Source organism: Eleginops maclovinus, chromosome 21 (genome assembly GCF_036324505.1).
Source record: "Eleginops maclovinus isolate JMC-PN-2008 ecotype Puerto Natales chromosome 21, JC_Emac_rtc_rv5, whole genome shotgun sequence".
Taxonomy (NCBI): Eukaryota; Metazoa; Chordata; class Actinopteri; order Perciformes; family Eleginopidae; genus Eleginops; species Eleginops maclovinus.
In genome coordinates, this window is record NC_086369.1 from 1220886 (window position 1) to 1244066 (window position 23181).

The 23181-nt window shown below is 46.0% G+C and overlaps 1 protein-coding gene across 1 annotated transcript in view; it reads left to right on the forward strand.

Moving 5' to 3' along the window:
* The window catches only part of si:ch211-285f17.1 (sickle tail protein homolog), a 66251-nt gene that overhangs the window by 36540 nt on the left and 6530 nt on the right, over positions 1 to 23181 (forward strand). Inside the window, 15 exon segments of the mRNA XM_063912269.1 lie at positions 5624 to 5810; positions 8549 to 8747; positions 9543 to 9636; positions 13924 to 14879; positions 16089 to 16193; positions 16570 to 16619; positions 18145 to 18284; positions 18435 to 18610; positions 20560 to 20690; positions 21106 to 21253; positions 21678 to 21711; positions 21713 to 22126; positions 22216 to 22414; positions 22510 to 22793; positions 22867 to 23022. Coding sequence (XP_063768339.1) covers positions 5624 to 5810; positions 8549 to 8747; positions 9543 to 9636; positions 13924 to 14879; positions 16089 to 16193; positions 16570 to 16619; positions 18145 to 18284; positions 18435 to 18610; positions 20560 to 20690; positions 21106 to 21253; positions 21678 to 21711; positions 21713 to 22126; positions 22216 to 22414; positions 22510 to 22793; positions 22867 to 23022 — 3273 coding nt within the window.

The following is a 23181-nucleotide window of genomic DNA, read 5'->3' on the forward strand; positions in this document are numbered from 1 at the left end:
AGTTTGGCCTTTAATGATAGCAGGTTATATGTGCAGCATGATGTAGAGAGCATGCAGGACTTGGGTTTCTCCTGAGGAAAGAAAGCGCTCTTTGTTTTGGTGACCACCACACACACATCCACAGACACACACACCCAGAGAGGCTCGAATTAGACCTGCGAGGTCTTTCTTTTACACCAGGAGAGACGCTCCCTGGAGGCAGCCCAGGTTCATGTGAGGACGTGTCACATAAACCCACCATCTGAAACAGGAGCATGGTTTGTGTGTGTGTGTGTGTGTGTGTGTGTGAGTGAGTTTATCAAACATGAATAGCGTGTTCTTCTTTTCGATCTTCAGTTAAATGTGTTCCGCTCCCGATGAAGTGATATTACAAAACAAGTCCTGACAGATCACGATCCTGCAGCCCCGTTGGCAAATAGTTTGCATGTATTACTTTGGTCGGAGAGTGCCAGGGGGAAGAGGAAGGGGGGGTGGCACTCAATGTGTGCACTCTTTTGAGAGTGTGCAAATCATTGCATGCAAGACTGGTACATGATCTGCCAGTCCTGGTCTAAGTCTGGACCTGCATTAAATGGCATTCTAACGTAACGCCTTGAGTTGCTCAAATCACAACAAGGAAGTTTGTCAATAGGAAAGGGAGCATGCTCTTACTTTAATTACCACACACTGGGAATATTCCAGCTGTGTGAGGGCGTGTCTATTGGACGGCTGTATCTTGCTTGTAGGATCCCTGAGGCTGGAGCCGGGTCTTATCTGCTGGGGACACAAGTGTCATCTCTGTGTCTTTAGGGCAGTGAGATGGCTGCTCAGATTGTACTCAGGGATTAGAGCTTCCGCTTTAAGATAAAATGTGCACTGAACGGAAACTTTATGGGAGTTTTAAAAAGGCTGTTTCAAGGGTCGGAGTTAGAAATACTTGAGCATGAGTCCTGCAGCTGAATTGCATCGTCTATATCGAATAAAAACACGTTGACTTCGGCAAACAAGTGCTGATTTTCTCCTGTTGTCCGCTGGGTGTGTGTGCATTGAATAGAGGGGGGGGGGCATCCGCTAGAGCAGAAAGGGAAGGGATGCAGGACAGGCCAGTTGTACAAAGCAAGTTTACAAGGGCTGAAATAACAGTGGAGGAAGTGACCCTGTTTCCAGTCTCTCCTGGAAGTCGGAGCTGGACGGAGGTCGCTACTGGTCTGAAATGGTGAATACGACTCCCTTTGTTTTTGCTTGTGTGTCAGATTGAAGCACTTTGGTGACAGGGTCTCATATCTGATGGTCATGTAAAGTTGACCCTCTCTCGTTCAGAGGAGTGGGCGATGTCTGCTGGTGATAACCATCATGAATGTGTGAGCGGGTGAAATCAATCGGACGGTGTGGCTCTTTGTTGTAAATGTCAGCGGCGGGAGAGATGGTCATCTTGCCTCCTCTCTGCACGAGTAATCTCCCGTTAATGACATGGGAACAGTGCTTGTTATTGTACACCTTCTTGGATTAGAAACTTGTAGACAGCAGGTGGGTTTCTGGCTTCACCTTCCAGCTCCGGCGCTATAAAGTCATCTCCTTTTTTATCACGCCAATTAACCGGCGAGCCCATCTCTGAAAGGTCATCCGGAGATTTGGATGCAGGGATTAGAGGAGGAATGCAATCGGAGGAGGGAGGGGGGAGCGATGAATGGGAATGGATGACTAGAGGATTTCAGTATAATGTCATTAAGGCTAGGGGAGACAAAGGGTGATGGTCCGACCGCAGACAGCATACAGACCGGGCGCTGACGGCCGGATAGACGGTGGCTTTATGATTCAAAGTCGTACAGAGAGTTTTAATGAACTCTTACGTCATGCAAAGAGACCCTGTTATGCTTTTTCCCTTTCCTGTAGTGTTTGTAAAGGTTTTAGTGCATGTAAATGGTCTGCAGAGGCTAAAATCCCAAACAAAGTTACATCACTTTGCAACGTTTTGCGTAACGCTTGTACGTATGCCTTTGTTAAATGTATTTTCTCCTTTAAAAAGTGAAATTCAAACCTTTTAGACGATGCTAAACCAGTCTTAATTCAGTGTGTTGCTCCGTCCCACTCAAATTTGATGATTACCACACAATCTCTACACTTTAAGTGTCAGAATGAGACGGGTAAAGTGAGGGGTTAACAGTCTGCAGAGCTGTGTTTATGTGTTTGCCATACAGATCAGGCCAGGTAATTACAGTTAGCTCTGTTTCCGCTCCCAGGAGCTCGGGCCAAATTAGCATGTTAAGTGGAGGAGCTCACAACACTGCAGTGTGTGTTTAAAGCCACACACAGGTTTCCACTCTCATGTTTACATTCTTTCGTGACAATATAGAGAGTGACGGAAACAAGTTCCCCCTGTTAGCTGGGTGTGTGTTCACCCTGTGTACATAGGACACGATCTGCTCTATTGTCCCGGTGTCGAAGCTGCAGATAAATGCCTAACGTGTGAAACCTGCATTGTGTCTTTTGTCACAAAATCATGCAGCCCGAAAAGGTGGAAAAGATCGACACGATTGCAGCAGGTCGGGTTATGAGAGCGCTATTAAACTGCTGATTATATAAGAAGGTAGGCAGCAATCAGGGGGCTTTGTGTGGGCCGGCAGCAGGTGTGGCAGCTTTTCAGTCTATAGTTAAATCTCCTGTTGGGAACTGCCATTACTCCTAACAATTTACTTTAATCACTCAGTCTGTCAGGAACTGCGGGGTGAGATCATGCAACATTAAATGGCTTTATTATAAGACAGGTGAGAGCCACAGAGAAACAAGCCATGCATGCTCTGCAGGTGAAGTTATTTGGGGACCAGAGAACACTGTTGCGCAAGTGTTTTCAGGATGTCCTGGGTTCGGGTCAGATTTTCTGGAACAATAGCCTGACTCACTCATGCGTGTTCAGTCTCCCTTTGTGTCCCTCTCTTTCAAACACACACACACACACACACACACACACACACACACACACACACACACACACACACACACACACACACACACACACACACACACACACATTTTCAACTGTTGTTTTCCACATGCATGGTTGTCTCCATCATTGCTTGTGCACATTACATTAAAGCTGCTGCAGAAGGCCTTGAAGACAACTAAATAGTTGAAGTGACCAATGACCTAAGGAAACTATGTGCTGCAGCAGAGCAATTAGCATCTAAGCTACACAACATGAGCACGTATATGAGACTGTGTTTTGTGTTTGACAATCGTCCTCCATCTTTAACACCTCCCTGGATCTGTTTTCTGGACACGTTTCTTCTCAATCGACTCGTTTCATGACTCTATAACTTGTCAAATATTCTGTGTCGCTGTCTCGGTTTCACATTCATCACGGCTGTCAGAGCAAGTGTGGCGTACAAAGGCTGCTGATAAAGCTGAATTTTGACTCAGAAAGGAGGGGGAATCTCTGGTGAGGAATGTTCTGGAGGTGCATGTTGAAGCAGGTTTTTTTACGGCGCTAATCAGCGGTTAGCCTGCGGTTTTTACATCTGGACCCAAAAGTGGGAAGTGGTTTGTCGGGACAGGAAGTGGCTTTTGATGCATATCGACTATATCAGACGTAACTGTGGTCAGGAGGATATCTGCGTGCATGCATGAGGAAGAGGAAGAGACGGAGGGGTTCATCCGCTAACCTTTGGAGGGGACACCTCATCTGTCAGACAGACCAGTGAGGAGAGGTGTAACTTAATTACCTCTTAGGCAGAAGGTCTCATTTGCAATTTCCTGCTCTTTAAAACACGACTCCCTCTCTTTAACTATTTCTTTCTCCTGTGCAACACTCCTCCAGCATTCTCATCAAGGCTCTTCAAATGTTTTCTTGGACTCGAAAGCAACAGGTTCATTTAGAGTACTTAAAAGTTAAACAATAGTGGTTTCCCTTTCCTGTTTTTGTGCATGTAAATGGTCTGCAAAGGCTGAAATCTATGTTTTGTTTACGTAATTACTACGTCCATGTGAAGCCAGTGTAATTCACAAGACTGACACGGAACAGCCGTGTGTGTGAGGGCATCCAATACACTCATAAATCATTCATCGCTCCGATTAAATTTCTGCTCTCAGGTGTCTCGTCAACTCCGTGTGACCCCGGTGTTTTATAAGGTCATCATCAGCATGTATGAACAGTGTAAGGGCACTTTTTTTAATTCACATATTTGGTCATCTGTGGGGGTTTGAGCCTAAGCGAGTTACAGCAGTTCAGTGATGGCGCAGCGGTTTTCCCTGCTGCGTCAGGTCCTTATTCATTTGCATCAAACACAGTCAACGCTTGAGTTTAACACAGAAAAGTAGACAAGGCTACGTTAGCACCTGCTATTAGCCTCGTTCACTTTGTCTTCAGTCTGCTGGTGATGTGTTTCCATGGTTCCTGTGTTTTGCCTGATTTCTTTTTCCATCTCGCCTCGACTTCATCTCTTTTTGTTCTCATGTTTTCTCTCCCGTCAGTCTTTGCAGGGCATGCTCTCTTCCCTTCACTCTGAGCTTGACATTCAGAGGTACTTGATGAAAATCCAGTTGGCCCACAGAGTTAGTCAGCCTTTTACCTTATCTGCATCATGCACTGTGTGTGTGTGAGTGTGTGATGCATCCCTGTCCTCTAACACCTGCTGCTGTGTGACCATTTCTACCTGAAAACTGTGTCCCGTTGTCTCACGGTGCCTGACCTGTCAGTGCCTGCCATGCACAGGATAAACCAGTCCTGGCAGAGCACCAACAAATGTCAACTGCGTTTCAAATAAAAGCTTAAATCCTTTATTTGTGTGTGAGGGTTACACAACAGCACGCAGGTGTGTTTGAGGTAACCTGGTGGACCCGTCTTCAGCTGCAAATCTGCCAGGAAAGAGGAGTGTTTCATAAAGAGCCAAGTGTTCACTGACCTCTCAGTTATTGTGCCGCCTCCCCCCGGAGCAGATCACCTTACAGCGCCTCACCGGGCTCTGTGGTCTCATCACACTCCGGGTTATTGTGGAGGATGCCCCTCATTGTGTAGATCTGATTACAGAGCAGCTAACCTATCTACACGAGGTGCTGACACACACGAACCTTAATCCGTTTGAAAACTTATTTTTTGGTGCATGAAAATGGTCTCTGCAAACGGCTAAAATCCGGAACACGGTGACATCACTAACGGAACACTCGCGCTCCAAGGGGGCGGGACATCTCGAAGTTCTTCGATCAATCACACCACGGAGCCGGCCAGATAAGACAGAGGGTGAAAAGAGGCACTAAATACTGAACTTGAAGATGTGAGGCTGGGTCAGGCGGGGGAATATGGAAAGTAAAGTTGACAGTCCTTTGATTAAAGGCTTACTGATGCTTTAAAATATGTCTTCTTTGGGACCGAGCTGCGTGATGTGTGATAGATAAGAGTCAGTGACATTCACGCTTGCATGACTGCTATGGTTTGGTTTATTCACTTGTTGTGGAGTCGAGCCTGACATCAAAGGAGTTTTCTTCCAGCCTGTGTGACTCTGACGGATTCTGTGGTTTCCTAACTCCCCTGAATGCACCGTATCGTTTCTTTGTGTGGTTTCAATATGAATGCATGTATTGTACTGTCTCCAGTGTCTCCACGGTCTAACCCTTTACTGTATCGTGTTTCCGTTGCCTCCCCCCCCCACAGAGCAGAAGCCCGAAGCACGGCCCCAGCAGCGTCGGAGACCCGGCGGACCACCTCTCCCTGGCCTCCCTGGAGTCACTGGACACCATGTCTGAGGCCGACTCCCCCACAGCCTTCACCCGCGGCAGCCGGGTTCGAGCTAGCCTGCCAGTGGTGCGATCGACCAATCAGACGAGGGACCGCTCGCTAGGTACGATACTTTTTGGTCGGTGACAGTTCGGAGAGTCGTTTAGGTTAATTATACAAACATTTTCACACTTTTTTCCCCATTTTCTACATCGAAAAAACCAATAAAAGAACAATAAAGCTTCATTTTAAGTAAAAGTAGCAATATTACAGCGTCGAAACACTAGTATTCAAACTGTCCTTTAGTAGAAGTACAATCGTTTAGGTAGCAGGTTGCAGGATTTGTTTTTGCATAACTCTCTGAAAAGCGTCTAATCACACCTTCATTTCACCTTGTCCAACTCCTCCTCTCACTCCATCCACCTCCTCTTCCTCCCTCCTTCCCTCTGTCCACCTCGGCTCACAGCTCCACTTTAATTACACTTCCTTCCCCTCTGTAGTGAAAGATTAGGGAATCCTTCCCCAATGTGCCATCGTGTTATTGACAGGATTAGAAACGGGTCGTCTTATCAACACACACGCTGCTTCATTTGCATCCAAACGCAGAGGCGCTGTGCAGAATGACGCTGCTGCACCCGAGAGGAAAGTTAGAAGTAGTTTGAGAACTTCCCAGAAAAGGTGCAGAGTTTTTTTTTAAGGATATAGTCTTCAAAGGAATCTCACAATTCAGCGAGGCATCTGCCACTGCGTCTGAATGAGTCAAAGTGAGCGTGAATAAAACGATAGGGTGCCGTTTTCCACGCTTTCCCGTGCCAGGAACGCCTCTTTCTTGGCTTGCGAACGTGCACAAAACACTTCACAAATACGCTTTACCACACACACACACACGCCCCAGCTCCTTCCTTTTCCCTCTCAAAAACATCAGGACAAAGCGTTGTGACAGCGGGGGGTCACATTGTGATCAAGGGGGAGGAGAGAAAAAGGGGCACCCCTCAACTACAGTGTCCCTCCCACAGCCTCACACACACACACACACACACTTCGCCGGGTCCCAACGGACTTTTGGGTCTTCAGCTTGTTCTGTGGGTGTTGTTGCGTGGTGTTTTCCAGAGTATCAGAAAACAGGAAATCCCTTGAAACCCCTGATGTGAGTATCAGATTTCATCTGGAGCGTGGCATCAGGTTTATTGTATTTTAAGCGACTCTAATGCTGCATTTTTCTGCTCTGTTTGTCGGTGAGATTTAACAAACAGAGAATGGAGTTTCCAGAAGTAGTTAAAGCCTTTCTTTCCCAGTGGAAAAACCTTTTAAAGAGCAGACAGTCTGCAGCGTTCTGTGCCCATTTGGTCAGGAAACCCACTTTGCCATTTGCTTCCAATCCCGAGTGAAACCAGGCGCTCAGGAATGTAACGAGACTCTTTGTTGGAGCCCAGCTTTTCATCCTGGTTGCAGGCGGATAAAAACCCTAACGTTAAAGAATTCAAATCGTCCTAATGCGAGCGCGATCAATGGAGCTTTGTCATCAAACTCCTTAATTGCCAACATCTGGATGAAAAGCAGCCGACTGTTAACACGCCGGGTTCTCGGGGGAAGGATGAAGTTATTCTGCGAGTTGTTGGACCTAGACAGACCAGAAAGAGAGCGCGGTAGACTCAGCGATTTTTACTTCCTGGATTTACCCTCACCCTGTCTCGTGGAGCATGTAGGGTCTTGTATAATATTTCACCAACATCTGGTAGCTTTTACTGACGCTGTCCTTTTATGAGGAGTAGAACTCCTTATAACCAGCTATTATTATTGTGAAGGACATTGATAAATTTGTGAACAGCTCATTAAACATGACACGAAACATCTCCTTTAAGTTATACTAATGCTCCAATAAAGACCCGTGCCACGCTGTTTGAAATCAGTGTTTTTCCTCTGTCCTGCCACTGTTTATACAAGTACAGTGGAGGCGTGTCCGGGAGTGATGTGGGGGAGACATCTGTTTTTATAGAGCGCAGTACAGAAGCCACACCCAGGGTTCAGAGGTTCAGCCTTTGAGTTTTGTTTTTTTAATGCACAACTTGTGCTCTTCCACCCTGCCCCAAATCACTTTCATTTCACAAGTCATTTTGAAGAGAAAGAGAAAGTTAGCAAACTGATGATCAGATCTACCGCCAAACAAGAAGTTGATTGATCTCCTAACCAAGTTGTTTGTCTGTTTTAAAATAAATTACAGAAATAAAGAGCTTTTTGAAAACGAAAGCATGGAGACATGTCCCAGTAGAGACCCTACATACTGATATACACCTGGAAATGAGCAGAATAGAGCCTCTTTAAGAACTGCTGCTAGGTTTCGATGATATAAATGGTACAAAAGTGGGAATAGACTTCTACAAATGTGGGCAGGAGGCCAACTGTGCTTTCACAGGAAAAGGGGATGTTTTAATATAGGTCATGCATTGGAGGTAGTTTGAGGCTTACAAGCATGCCTTTGCATTGTTTTATGTTCCAGCAAGAAAAATGCTGAACTCAAAGATAAGGTAAAAGGCTGACTAACTCTGTGGGCCTCAAAAAACTCAAACTCCAAATTGTTTGCAAACTTTTCTTGGGTGTTTTCTTTTTTTTCGATTGCTGAGTCAATATTTAGGAACAAAAGACTGCTAGTTCTTGGTATTTTGAAGTTATTTCTGCTCATTAAAGCAACACTGCAAGGATGTCTGAACTTATTTCGAGTACAAGCTGTGAACCAACAGATCAATTGTAATGTACATCGGCTTCCCAGAGAGTGTCTCTTAGTCATAGGAAATACTTCAATGATTAAAAACAGAGTGAACCGGTTGTGGCTCATCCCCCCGCTCCCATGCTCTCTGTGTACAGGTGTGCTGTACCTGCAGTACGGAGACGAGACCAAACAGATCCGCATGCCTAACGAGATCACGAGCATCGACACCATCAGAGCTCTGTTCGTCAGTGCCTTCGGCGCGCAGCTCAACATGAAGATGCTGGAGTCGCCCAGCGTTGCTGTCTACGTCAAAGACGACATGAGGAACGTGTACTACGAGCTCACCGACGTCAGGTAAACAGGAGGGACAGAGACTCAGAAACTGCGTTCAGCTGCATGTATTGTGTTTAGTCCAGGGCATCCAAGGTTATTTCCTTTTCCACTCCCTGAGAACTTCCTGTCTGCACTTCCCCTGCACAGGAAATGTCCCTGGCCAGGAAAGTGTCTTGCTTTCTTTTTCCATCATGTATAAAGAACGTCATGAAGCCAATGCACCCGATCGACCTGCAGAGCACTTTTCATAAGACTTGTTGTCTTCTCCACTCTCCAAAGTATTGTGCTCTACAGTATACAAGCTCACTGACAGTATACACTTGTCCTTGTTCCTTCCTTATTTGATATTCAGGAGCATGCCGTATCAATACTACATCTGGTTTTGTTCTAGTGTTTTCAGAAAAACTGCACTTCTCTTGAACACATAACCAACTTTGCCCTCTTCTGCACACTTCCTGCTGTGGTTAGGTGTGTACTTTGTGACTAATGCTTTATCTGGGCTGTAAAACAGTGTCTTGTGATGCCTTAAGGTGGGTACAGGCGTCCAGGCTGCAACACTACAACAGTGAGCGAGACCAGCAGGAAAAGAAGGAGCTGATCCTCTCTGTACACGCGTTTCAACACTGTATTAGTGGATGTTTGGAGAGCTTTAGAGGAGATGTCTTATGACACAGGGCTGTCAGAGCCTCTGTCGGGCTATGTGCCTCTCTCAGGGTTGAGGCACAGACTGAGATCCAGGCTGATTCTGGATCGCCCGCTGTCTGACGGCGATATCTGGGCTGCTTATTTACCCCGGGACACTTCTACTCCCTACAGGAACATCACGGATCACTCCTGCCTGAAGGTGTACCACAAGGACCCGGCACAGGCCTTCAGCCATGGGCCCAGACCTGCTAACGGAGACGCCAGGGTGAGTACTTCACTGATACAGATGCTACTAAGACAACCGTGGAAATAAGCTACCAGACTTGCTGCAGATAGAATAGCAGCCTCCAAAAGATGGCAGAAGTACACTTCATTAAGAGAAGTAAGGCAAGGCAAGAAAAATGGCATTTAAAAACAGCCAAAGAGAGCCATTGTCATACATGCATGATATAGCATAGCATGGCATAGCAATGACTCTAAATGATAATGATCACGCCAGCAATGAAACACTGAAGTCGCAAACCTGTTACTAGGTGGAAAGATGTTGTGTTAAAGTGTAAAAGTTGGCCCCGGCCATGGCGCAACTGGCTGGGGCACCTGCACCGTACACCGGCGACCCGGGTTCGATTCCCGACCCGTGGTCCTTTCCGGATCCCAGCCCGACTCTTTCTCCCACTTTCTTGTCACTCTCCGATTAAAGGCAAAAAGCCCCCAAAGTGTAAAGGTTATCCTGATGCAAGAAAAATCTACTGAAGGACAGTTACGAGGTATTTGTACTTCACTGCTTCCCACCTCCACATCCTGTTTGCAGTGAAGGAATGTCCCCCTGCTTCTTCTTAATCTTTTTTCAGTCGGGGTCTCATATTGTTCTCCAAGGGGCTAGCGATTGGGCCGCTCTCTTAAGGAACAATTGAGCTCAAATCTCAGGTCCTTTTCTTGTTCACCCACCCCCCCCAATATCAGCTCTAATCTCTCCCTCTTGTTCCGATGTTTGTTTCCTGCTGATGTAACAGAATTTAAGCTCTTTTCCTCAAATGTTCCCCCCTCTTAATCCGCCTGACCCTTTATCTAACCCGGTGCTCCTCTCTGTCTGCTGCAGATATCGAGGCGGCGTTGTGATATAGCAAAAAATCACATTAACCTCCGCTATAATCCCCCTGCCACGTCCTGCATGTGTCACATAAAGTGACATTGATAACGTTTAGAGGGGCTGCTTCAGATGGCATGATGACTCCGAGATGCTGCAGAAACTTTATTTATCCTCTGCCTCTTTGCAAAGGGGTGCTTCAAGGATAGATGTACAAGAGACATTTGATTAAAATGATAACTGCATAAGTGAAATGGGAATTACACAACAGGTTGTAGAGAAACTGTTGACTCCTTTTTCCTGCAGAATTCCTATTTAACACCTGCCGAGTCAGCACATTTTTAAATATAACTGGACGTTCTACAGCGCGCATTAACCAAAGAGAGGTGTGGCAACTTTACGAGCCCTCTTGTGCAAACATTGTGTAACCTGGGCATGAAGTAGAGATATGCCGCAGAGCGTTGTGCCATCAGTTGTTCTGTTACTGTTTAACTAAGCAGCAATTGGCACAGGCTCAATCTTGTGTGTTGATTTTATGGCACTCATGACTTTACCCTTTCCCCACAACCATATTGGCGAGCAGACAGACACAAACACAGACACGTTTGAAGCAGTATCTTCTTTTCTTGGCAGCTGCAGAGCTACGACTCAACATTGCTTAGCCTTTTTTGAAGATAGCTAGAGGAGACAGAAAAGTATTTCTAGTTTTTGACAACATCTTTTAATTAGGGAGGAGAAGCCCTGCCACTCAGAGCAAAAGGGTAGAAATGACAACTTAATGAGCTGTACACCTGTTCAAACACTTTTAGGGGAGTGGGCAAATGCTTCACATCTGTTTGGGCTATTAGAGAGTCCTTTTGTCTTGGATCAGGAATGCCAAGCTTGAGATAACATTTCAGGTATCATCTGCTCTGATTTTATGGACACATAGAGCTGTCTTTGTCTCTGTTCATTAGATATAAGGTGCACAGATATACTCAGTAACTAAATATGCAGAATTGGTGTTTAGACGGTGAGAATAAATATGTATTTTCTTCCATTTTAAGCCTCTTTGTTGTCACGTTTCAAATATTAATCCGTTCCCATGTAAGAGATCGTGGCAAGAGCAGTGCTTTGTATTCATAGGACAGTCAATCGTGGCTGTCAGAAGGGATGTTGTGCACACAGAGCTGGAGGAGGTATTTTGTAAACAGGTTCAGTTTTGGGCTGAACTCTCATCTGTTCTCGTCAGGGCAATCAATTTAATTTTGATATTATTTGAGGAAAAATGTCCCGTTTTTAATAAACTAAAATTAGCAGGAGGCCTTCGTCTTTTTTCACTGCCATTATGTACACAGCAGTTCACACAGCCAGCTATTTAAATGTTGACACAGTTCTGCACCACGCTGCAGTTTGTGAATCAGTTTAGGAACTCTATCAGCATCGAGGCGACTGTGTGTGTTTCTAGCAGACATCAGACTGCCCTCATTATTAGAAGCTTATGAACACGGTGCAAACAAAGAGAGTCCATAAGTCAAACTCAAACCATATGCGTCTCAAAGCTTGTCTCGTGTGTATTTGTCGAGCCTTTACCCCTCTGTTTTGTCTCCAAGCAGAAATGTAGGCATGTTCTGCAGACGGTCTTGATAAAGCCCATGTATTTTAAGCATATTTTAAGTCTTATAAATTCAGTTTGGGATTGGCAAGTCGTGCATTTTGGCCTAAATCGTTCCCATGAAGCTGGGCTGGAGTTGTTAAAGCAGTCAGAGGCTGTTTAGGGCTCCAGAGAAATTCCTGCAGAAGAGGGCAACTTCTCTTTGTGTGTGTGTCGACACCTTGGATAGGGAGGGTTGTTAGGGTTTGATGAGGGTCTGCAGGGGCTCTGTGCTTCTTAGATTTCCTATTATATGTTTTTTAGCTTGGTCAGACTTGTTATACTTACTTCTTCCTATTCCATCTGTTATCCCAGCTTTTGTTACGGTACAGTTTGAGCGGTTGTTGTTTTCCAGTATGCACGCACGCACGAATGCACACACACACACACACACACACACAAACATTTCACACCCACTGTATTAATCTGTAGCGTGTCTGAGGAAAATAAATAAATAAAAGAAACCCTGAAAAAAGGAACAGTGTCAAAGACTGTGCTGCATTAGGTTTCGACTTGTCTTCTTATGTAGGTGCAGCCCATGAGTCACACCTGGAAAGAACAATAGCTTGTTTGTTTGACAGCAACAGAGGGTTTAGACAGGAAGATGAATTGGATTCAGTCCTGCACGAGAAGTGTTATCATAACCAGCAATTCAGAAATTCACGGTCTGTCTCCCTGTTGACACGCTGCATTTCTGAGTGCTAGCACAGAGAACCATAGACCTGTACCCGGAAAACTAACTCAAGCTTTGAATAAAGTAGAATCTAAAATACATTTATATTTGATACTGTGGATACTACTTTATTAAGCATTTCTTCTAAGACTGCCTAAGCTACTGTTAGCCACAATGAGCTAATGTTTCTGTTATGCTAGCTAGCACAGAGAAATATTCACCTATACATGGAAAACTAACTCCAGTTGTGAATAAATATTACTTTAAGTTTCCTCAATACAACATACAGTAAAGTAAATGCTAACATTAGCTACCGTTAGCCACCATGAGCTACTGTATAGTTTGCATTGTTAGAGCTCCACATGTTTCTGTTGTGCTAGCTAGCTCAGATACATTTGAACTTACAAATGGAAAACCAACTCAAGCTTGGAATCAATACAGTCAGTGTATTGTAATATCCTTGCAGGGGTTTTACTCTTCACAAATGTTTAGTCAATTCAGTACCAGATACAGTACACGTTAAGTAACACACAGCCTGAATACTCATAGAGTTCCCTTAACCCGGACAGCCTGTTAGTTAAATGAGGTTTATTGTGCACCTCCAAGGGTCCTTTATGGGTGGTGGTGGTGCAGAAAAACAGCAGTCCTATATTTGCTGACGGTTTGAATGGACAGATCCTGTTGAAAATTAACCAACCAGCCTCTTGCAGGTGCACATCTGACCTACTTTTAGAGCCAATCTTATCTCCAAGACAGCAATCAGATAGAGTGTTGTGCTCATGCATTATAATGTTGTTATTTCAAAAGCCTGTGGGAATAAGGTCCAGGACTTTGAGGTAAATGTTGCGCTGCGTATCTGTGGATCTGTAGCCTGAGAATAACTACTTTTTTCTGCTTCTGGAGAAATTGCTGACTAGCAGAGTTTCTGTGAAAAGCAACAGTGTAAACCGAGTTAGCTGGGTGTTTTTGTTTCAAGGCCACTTCAGTCAAGAAATACAGAATATATACAAAATAAACAGTAGCTAGAGCTCTACAGCTGGCTATGCAGTCTGGGTTGTTGAAAAGACCTTTTTCACTCCTCATACACAGAGGTAACTCAAAATGACGATTCAGTTCAAAACCAAATGAATTTTAACCCCATGTCTATTTGCTTCTACAGATGCACAGCGAGATGGTGCATGCAAGTCGTGACGGCCCTCACCCTATGAGACAGCCGCCCATGGGCCCCCCACCACACCACCCCATACAGGGAGCACTTCCCCCGACCCCCCACTCCATGCCCCCATCCCCCTCCAGAATCCCCTTCGGCCCGCGGCAGGGCCCCATACCTGGAAACGGCACCATCCCGAGAGAACGTATTCCTAATGCCAACCCTCAGGCCCGCTCCATCTCCCCCTGCCCCAGCGCCATCCTAGAGAGACGGGATGTCAAACCGGATGAGGACAGGGGGGGTAAGAGCCACAGTCTGTCCAGGGGGAATGAGGGGTTGTACGCGGATCCATACTTGCTGCAAGATGGAAGGATGTCCATGGCTCACGGACCGCACCCCAGTCCCGGCGATGTTCCAGATCACGGCATGGGGGGATTCCACCGAGCCTCCATCCGCTCCACAGGCTCTTACAGCGGGCCCAGCCCCACAGACAGTATGGACCACCCCTCCCTGTACAGGCAGAAGTCCAGAAACAGCCAGCTGCCGACCCTGGGCTCCAAGACTCCTCCACCTTCCCCTCACCGGATGGCTGAGGTACGGCTGATTGACATCCATGGCGGGCATCCTCACGGCATGCCACCTCATGGCCCGCCTCCTCATGGGATGCCTCCTCATGGGATGCCTCCTCATGGGATGCCTCCTCATGGGATGGCTCTTCACGGCATGCCACCTCATGGGATGCCTCCTCATGGGATGCCTCCTCATGGTGTTCCTCCTCATGGCGTTCCTCCTCATGGCGTTCCTCCTCATGGCGTTCCCATGGAGAGAAGCTCACCTGTGCGCCAGTCCTTCAGGAAGGAGGAAGTCGGAGGAACCAAGCCTCGAAACATGGGATCCCCTGTGGTGTCTGATATCCAGGGCCACCTCCAGGGGCCCATCCCACCTGCAAATGAGCACCACACACGGTAAGGGGACCAGTGGGATGTTTAAATATAATATTATTTAGACGTTGCATGGGAACATGGACTAACTCTGCATCCCAGATTCACCCTAACAACGAGCTGCTGATTTTTAATCCCTGGCTCTGACTGTTCCATCATCCATGACTATAACCCAGCCTGTCACAGTCCAGGTTCTGCAGACATGATCATGCATCAGTTCGGTTTGTGTGTATAACCTGCTTATCTGACCCTTGGTTCCAGTCTCTGTTCAAACTTCGGAGCCCACAGTGTTGGTTATTACAGAATAGACCCACTGTAACCGTATAGCATCTGGAGACCCCATTAATCCGCTGTATATTATTCTGTTTCCGTGGCTATTGTTCTAACAACAAACCCATTGCAGACGTTTTTGGTACCTGGGTTTAGGATTATCCAGTCCAACCGAGAGCACACAAACACAGAGAGACGGATCGTTGCCACTTAGAAAGACCAACGGGTTATTTGCTTACCCAGGAAAACCAAAGCAAATATTGACCAGGGTAGAATAAGTATTTGAAACGACCCAATCAGTCAAACCTGGACCACCTGGGCAGCCCGATGGGAGGAGAAAGTGTTGGAGTTTGAGTGGGAAAGTACTGTACTTACCTTTCTAAATAAACATGTGGAGTATGCTGTATGACGCTGATAGTTGCAGACCTTTTGTCCGACTATTGTCTCCAGCTAAAACCACCCTCTGTCCTCAGCTGACCGCCAGTCCTTCCTCAAGATAAACGATCTGAAAACAACCTAGGCTCACCAAGCAATCTGGTCCCCTCTTCATCCCTCTGGTGTTTGGCTGTCTTCAGGCAGTGTATTTATCCAATTGTCCTCTCATTGTCTTCTGAGCGGCCGTGACAAACACTTGTTTTATTTAAAAAACCAAAACGTCTCAACCTCAGGGTTCTTCTCTCATCTCAAGCCGTCCATCGTGGGTTTTTTTCTTCCATTTGGACTCAAGCGTTTTCTGATTGCGGAGAGAAAGCGTGCTTCATTGTTGTGATTCAGAAACTATTTACCTGACCACAGTCGATATTTACTCAGGGCATAATTGCAAATCAATTCCACTTTGTTATCCCTCAAAATAACAAACACATGACATTTAATTGATTTAGCTGTCCCTCCATTTCCATTCTGCAGCTGTGACATCCAATAGGTCCTCAGTGATAAAAGTAGAATTTTCTGATGTTTCTGCAGAGTGCGAATGAAGGCTATGGAGCAACAGATTGCCAGCTTGACTGGTCTTGTTCAGCATGCACTTTTAAAGGAGCCAAACACTAGTGGCAGCAAGGAGCTACTAAGGTAAGCAACCACAGCTTAGGAACGAGCTGAGCATCAGGAGAAAACAGCGGGAAAGTATTCCCTCTATAACAGCAACCTCTGGTTAAATAGGTGAAGAGGAACTAGGTGTTAGTGGGATAAATGGCCACTGTGTTTGGGTTATCTGGCTGCCTTTCAACCTTTTGCATTCTCTCTGTAGAGAGGTGTTAATGTCTGCCTGTTTTTGATGCACTGAAGAAGCTCGTTTAACATCATTTTAACCTCTCTGGTTTGTCTTTCCCATCATTCTTTGTTGTAGTGTGTTTGTCCGTACTAATACAAACCTATAAACCTCCAAACACTGTTTTATTTTGTGCAACCAATATCCTGCTCTTATAAATGTTTCTCCCGGCTGCAGTGAGAGACCTCCGAAGACTTCATCTCCAGCCCACAGCGCACACAGCTCAGGTTAGCATCTTTATAACTATTTAAATACTGTTATTCTCCTAAGCGCCACTATGTCCCGTGCAGACAAGCCCACACACCGGTGTCAATCAACAGTCTGCAACGAGCAGCGAAAACAGAGCTGAGTTTCGTTTCTTTTCATTGCAATCCTTTCCCCCGTACACCCGGTTTAATAGAGCAGAGCTAACCCAAGCTCCTTAAAGCGCTACTTAAAACAAGACTCCTCAATCCTGCCGGGATCTGTGCTCTGTGGCCAGATCAACGCTTGATTAAAAAAAGACCTGCAACCTCCCCAGGAGCGGAGCGAACACACAACATTATTCACAGAGCTAATCTCTCTCCTCGTGACACGCTTAATGTGTAGCTTTCTCAGGGATTTACTTGTCATGTTGTGCTTGGCGCAATCTCCAAAACATCATAACGGCTACAGTGAGGGCTTTGATTCCTCCTGACAGCAAACATGAGAGGCACTCCCCCCCCCCCCCCGATGCTTCTTCTTCTCCACACAGCCTGCTCCACTTTTGACGGACATCATGTCCCTGAACACTAGTGTACTTTTCAACCTGTCCTTCAGGTCTGGGCAGCTGTCAGGTTTTTTGTAAGGAATATGTTGTAGAAAGAGTTGTGGGATTACAAAGACAAGATTGTTCTTCTGCTACACCAACAGAGGAGTCAGGGGAGTGCTCTCCGAACATGCCCTGACCTTTTCTGAAACTCACTTTACTTTCTTTAATGGACTTTATGTTTCTAAAGTCAAAGGATTGGTTCTCTCAAATTACAAAACAAATATTGTGTCGCTCCTTGTGTTACCAAGCCAAGCACGTAGTATTGGTTCCAGTCTCCCACACTGGATGACTTTTCATTTGTGGCTCTCACATTGATGGCTACCTTCCTACCTTTTAATGTTGTAGTCTTCAAATGAGCACACTTAAAGGGGCCCTATAATGCTTTGTGGCATTCCTTGTCTTTTAGATTGTTCTATAGGTTTGTGTGCATGTAAATGGTCTGCAAAGGAGAGAGAGAATAAAGAAAAATGAGAAAAACAAAGACCTTTTTGAATGTTAAAGCATTGAAACGTCACAGTAGCGGCACAAACCACAAATATAACCCTGTAAACGCACTCTTTGAATCAAATTTGTTCGTTTAGGGATGCTCACCGAAAAGCACAAATATCGCTCGCTTGGTTTCCATGGTTTTTACCTCTTCTCCGTCTCTAGTGAAATGCAGAAACATCTGATGACATTTCAGAGGTGCAGCTAATATATATGTGAGCAGGAAAGGGAAACACAGCCACAGAGAGTTCAGGCGATCATTACTGAACATTAGGATTACTCAGAGCCGGGTGTTGCCGGGGAGAATGTGTTTGCAGACATGTACCATCTAACCAGTAATTTGTCAAGTGAAGTCAGACAGAGCGAGGGTTTGGAGAGAACTCTACTTCCCTTCAGGGAAGACATGTTGTACTATTATGTGCCTTATTCAGTTAACATTTCCCAAGTTAAAAGCTCTTTTTTTGTCCCCCATGCAGGTGGCTCCCCTGTCTTGGCTCCTAAGAGTGGAGCAGCTCCTTCAAACAGGAGCCCAGTTCCTCTCAAAGTCAATCTCCTGCAGTTCAGGAAGAATGTGTCCGACCTCAGGATGCAACTGCATCAGATGAGGCAGCAACAGGCAAGGCCTCTTCCTGCTTTTAAATCATTTCCAAGTGTGTTAGCATCAGGTTTGGGGGTAAAGGACTGCAGGATTACCTCAAAAGCTACCTCACAGAACTCCCTTCCAGGTCTTTCTAACCTCTCTTTCCCGCTGTTTGCACCCCCTCAGCTCCAGAACCAGGAGGCACTTCGGGTCCAGCTGAGGCGTGCCGAGCAGGAGATCAGCGTCAAACTTGCCGAGGCCATGCGGGGTCTGGAGGATCCTGTGCAGAGGCAGAGAGCCCTGGTGGAAGAGGACCGGCACAAGTACCTGGGTCTGGAGGAGCGGGTCCTCTCACAACTCGGGTAAGTTAGCTGTGTTTCATAAAGATAAACATGGTTGTTTGCATGCATTACTGAATGCTTATTGTTAGAGATTATTTAGTAAACATCAGCGTCAAGTTGTTCAGTTCGGAAATCCCCAAAAGGCTTCATTTGAGCAGCTTACCTGTGCCTCTCTTTGACAACGCCCTGAATTACAACAACATGTTTATACAGGCGAGTCTCTACCCTGCTCTTACTTTAATCCACCCGCCTCACGTGGCCGACAGGGCGCAGCAATTTCATTTATTTTTATTTGGATCTTTACATGCAAGGTCAAACAGTGTTGTGTTGCTACACTGCGGTGAACATATACTCCAATAAACACTCTTGAATTCTGAGGAATGAACAGGCGGAAGTCGTGGATTAAACTCTCGATTACCCTTGGTATTCAGCCAGCTGTGAGTCAGCAGAATACGGCTGCTGGCACTCTGAAAAAGGCTCGGTGATTAGGGGTTTAAAACCAGTGGGAGGAGGTGGTGTGAGAAACCACTGCGCTCTCAAGAGGAGGAGGTATCAATCATGACCTATAGGGTCTGTTTGTTACTGTACCTTAAATAATGAAACTGCTACTACTTGCATGAGTTTGCTTATAATCCAAGGACAGAAATACCTGCAGGAGAAGAAACAAAATAGGATGGTTTATCATTTATATGGTCCCTTCAGTGTTTACCTCCTGTCTTCTGCTGTTCCCTTTAGTGTTTACTTCCTGTCTTCTGCTGTTCCCTTTAGTGTTTACTTCCTGTCAGTCTTCTTCTGCTGTTCCCTTCAGTGTTTACTTCCTGTCTGTCTTCTTTCCTGTTCCTTTTAGTGTTTACTTCCTGTCTTCTGCTGTTCCCTTTAGTGTTTACTTCCTGTCTTCTGCTGTTCCCTTTAGTGTTTACCTTCCTGTCTTCTGCTGTTCCCTTCAGTGTTTACTTCCTGTCAGTCTTCTTCTCCTGTTCCCTTTAGTGTTTACTTCCTGTCTGTCTTCTTCTGCTGTTTAATTTAACCTAAATTAACCAGGCTTTTTTCTGCACATTGATATGACTGCACATAGTCCCTTGATCTTCCTTAGCAAAGTAAAAACCTCCGGAATGTTGAAATTGTCCAATCAGAATCGAGTATGAACTTAGCTGTGTAATACTGAATATTTGTGAGTGTTATCTTGAAATGCTGACACACAGATACAGTATGCAGACATTCTGTACCTGTTTTGGACGGCAGAAGGTTTGATCCTTTTGTCCTCATCTGGAATTTCCCATCATCACTTTTATCACCAACAAGCCCTGGCATAGCAGGGCATTTAAAAAGTATTACTTTTCCCACTCCTTTCAGGAGGAGTTGTATAAAAGAGGGTTTCTCATTGGTTCACAATGAAACGCCATTCATGCAATCCAACACAATGTTATCATTCAGCACATTTCCCTGAGGAATCGCCAGTGTGGAAATAAGACAGCATTCAGTGGGTAAACATTTGCGGTTGTGTGATTACAGCCAATCTAGACTAAGCAAGAAAGCTCCTGATGGAAATGCTTAATGTCCGTGGTAATCCTTGTACATATTTGCCATAGTTTTTAATGAATCATATCCCAAAGTCTAATCTCACCTTTGTCCCATCAGTATCACCACATGACCTTTCAGATAAATGATGGTCTCCTGCCCCTGGTGTTTGTAAAGAGTCAATATAAAGTTAGAAGTCTTGTGACAAATCATTCCCAAGTAGATGCATGTCCAAAATCTACCTCTGGGTATAAATAAAGTAACTTGAACTTGAACTTGAACTTGATGTCCGTACCAGTGGAATTAAATATCTACTTTACAACATTCAATGAGGATTTTCCTTCTGCAGCCGCTGTTCCTGCTTCTGAAGAGACCATTTTCTATTCCCTGACCAATTACTGTATGTTTCATGCTCTATAATTGTCCTTTCCGTGCTGTGTTACCCCCTGCAGAGATCTGGAGCAGTACGTGGGCTCTCTGCAGAAGGACTCTGCCGCGGCACAAAGAGTTGTGACCCTGAAGGACGTGGAGGAGGGAGCAATAACTCTGAGGAAGGTGGGGGAGTCCCTGGCAGGGCTCAAAGGTAAGCCAATAAATAATAAGCACACAACTGGGTGACATAGAGGAAAGTTTTAATATTTTTGGGGCTATATCAACATCAAAATACAGTATAATGGATGTTAAATGTATTCAAAGATGCAGTAAAATAGTCAAACTGACTTCTGTTGATCCCATTAGACCAAATGTTGACATGTTTGTATGAAAACAAGGAGTTTAATGACCTATTTTGCTAGTTTTTAATTGTAGATAGCCCCCTGAATTTGTCAAGGCAGGAACAGAGTAAGAGAACGCATTCATTTATTAGGAACAATTAATCAGAAACATAGGAATATTAATCAATTATGTGCAAAACCTACCGTAAAAGTGTATTTTCTTTACAGTTAGTCATGTAAAATTACCCATATACGTAGACGAGGTTTCTCTGTGTGTTTCCTCAGGAGAGTTTCCAGCCCTGCAGACCAGAATGCGCTCCGTGCTCAGGGTGGAAGTGGAGGCGGTGAAGTTCCTGAAAGAGGAGCCTCACAAGCTGGACAGCATGCTGAAGAGAGTCAAGAGCCTGACGGACACACTCAGCGGTCTGAGGAGGTATGTGGAGAGGAAGCAGGGATCAGAGAAAGAGGTGCAGAGAGTCAGAGGGGGATTGAAAAGCTGCTCACTATTTGATTATACTGCCTTCATCCCATCAAAGGGTCAGAGTGTGGCTTCACTGAACCGATAACAGAATTAGTTCTGGGGACACTGCAGCGCTTCATTTCCATTTTAATATGACACAGAAACCAGTTCACTCTCTCACTCTGCCTCCATGGCTTTGACCTGAAACAGTCACCGCAGCATAAGGAATTACACCGTAGTCTTTGGAAGTGTTTCTACCCCATCATGTCAGAAAATACTTGAGCTTTTTGAACTTCAAAGCATGGAGACATGTCCCAGTAGAGACGCTACATACTGATACGACTAACGGATCCTCTTAAATCTTTTGCATGATGCTCTGTTTCCCTCCTCTGTGCAGATGTGCTTCTGGGGGCACTCAAAAAGGACCTGATTCCCCCTGCTAACGTCCCTGTGGAGAACAGCCCTTCAGTACCTGCAGAGGCCCCTCCGGAGCCCCAGAGCTCCACCATCAAATCCGAGGTGATGCCTTCCTCCCCTGTGATCATCCATCATGTGCAGAGCTCCCCGGTGCTGATCCAGCAGTCCCAGCAGTCTGCCGCCTTGACGGTTCAGCCCAGTCCTCCACTCAGCCCCAGCCCCTCACACACCCCGAGTCCCAACCCGGGCAAGAGCCAGGGCCGGGAGTCTCCCAAGGGGGCCGCCTCGGATCCACCGAGTCCTGCCCGTCTTAAGAAGACACAGGGGACCCCGGTGAATAACGGAAACGGCCCTGCCAGCCCGGGACTCGTCATAGAGGAGCTGCAGAACAGCCAGGGCAAGAACAAGACCAGAGCCATGTCCATAGAGGTACTTTAAACACCTTATGGTTGTCATTGGGTCTTTATTTATTTACTCCCAACATTTTAAAGCTGTCATTCTTATATATTACCCTCCAGGCAGCAGAGAAGGAGTGGGAGGAGCGGAGGCAGAACATGGGTCACTATGATGGGAAAGAGTTTGAGAAGATCCTCCTGGAGGCGCAGGCCAACATGATGAAGGGCATTCCCAGTCTGGAGGTGGAGGAGAACCCAGCTCTGCCCCCCACTGCCGCTGCAGAACCGGCAGACACCCCCAACCCTGTGGAGTCACCAACAGGTACCGATATATTCAAGATAATGGACATTGCCTCTCACATTTTGAAGTATCTCCTTTTATCCTGTTGTATAATCGCATCTCATTTTGTCTGACAGAAGAGCCTCAGTCCGACAAACCGGAGAAGAAGGCTCCTGAGAAATTCCCGAAGCCTGTGATGGAGAAACCAGCCAAACCTGCACTGGAGAGACCCCCCAAGACCGCTGCAAAGCCAGCATCTCCGGACTCTTTTACAAAGCAGGGGTGTGAGAAGACCAGCAAGTCCCCACCACCACCTCCTCCCCCGAGGAAGACCTTCTCCACCAGCTCCAGCTCAGGCATGACCACCACTCGCTCCGGAGAGGTGGTCTTCACCAGCAGGAAGGATTCCGTCTCCGCACAGGTCAGTAACGCGGGGAAGCGGCTAACGTGACTGGTTGGAAAAGTACCAATAAAATAATCTCAATTTCCAACAGGAGGAGGAAGAGGACACTCCACCTCCCAGCCCCCAACCCATACCCAACAAGGTTCCTCCAGAGACGAAGCCGAAGCCGGCTACTCCGCCCCCCATCACTGTTCCTGCTCCCAGAGAAGAGGAGGACGAAGGGGACAAAATCATGGCTGAACTTCAGGTATATTTACACGCGACTTTCCACACACACAAACACACACACACACACACACAGGAAGAATCAAAAGGTCTCTGTGTGATTTCTGCCCCGCGGGAGTGGGTCTGTCATTTCTTCCCACGGTGCTTCTCGGGAGATACCCTTCCCTTCCTCAAAGTTCCC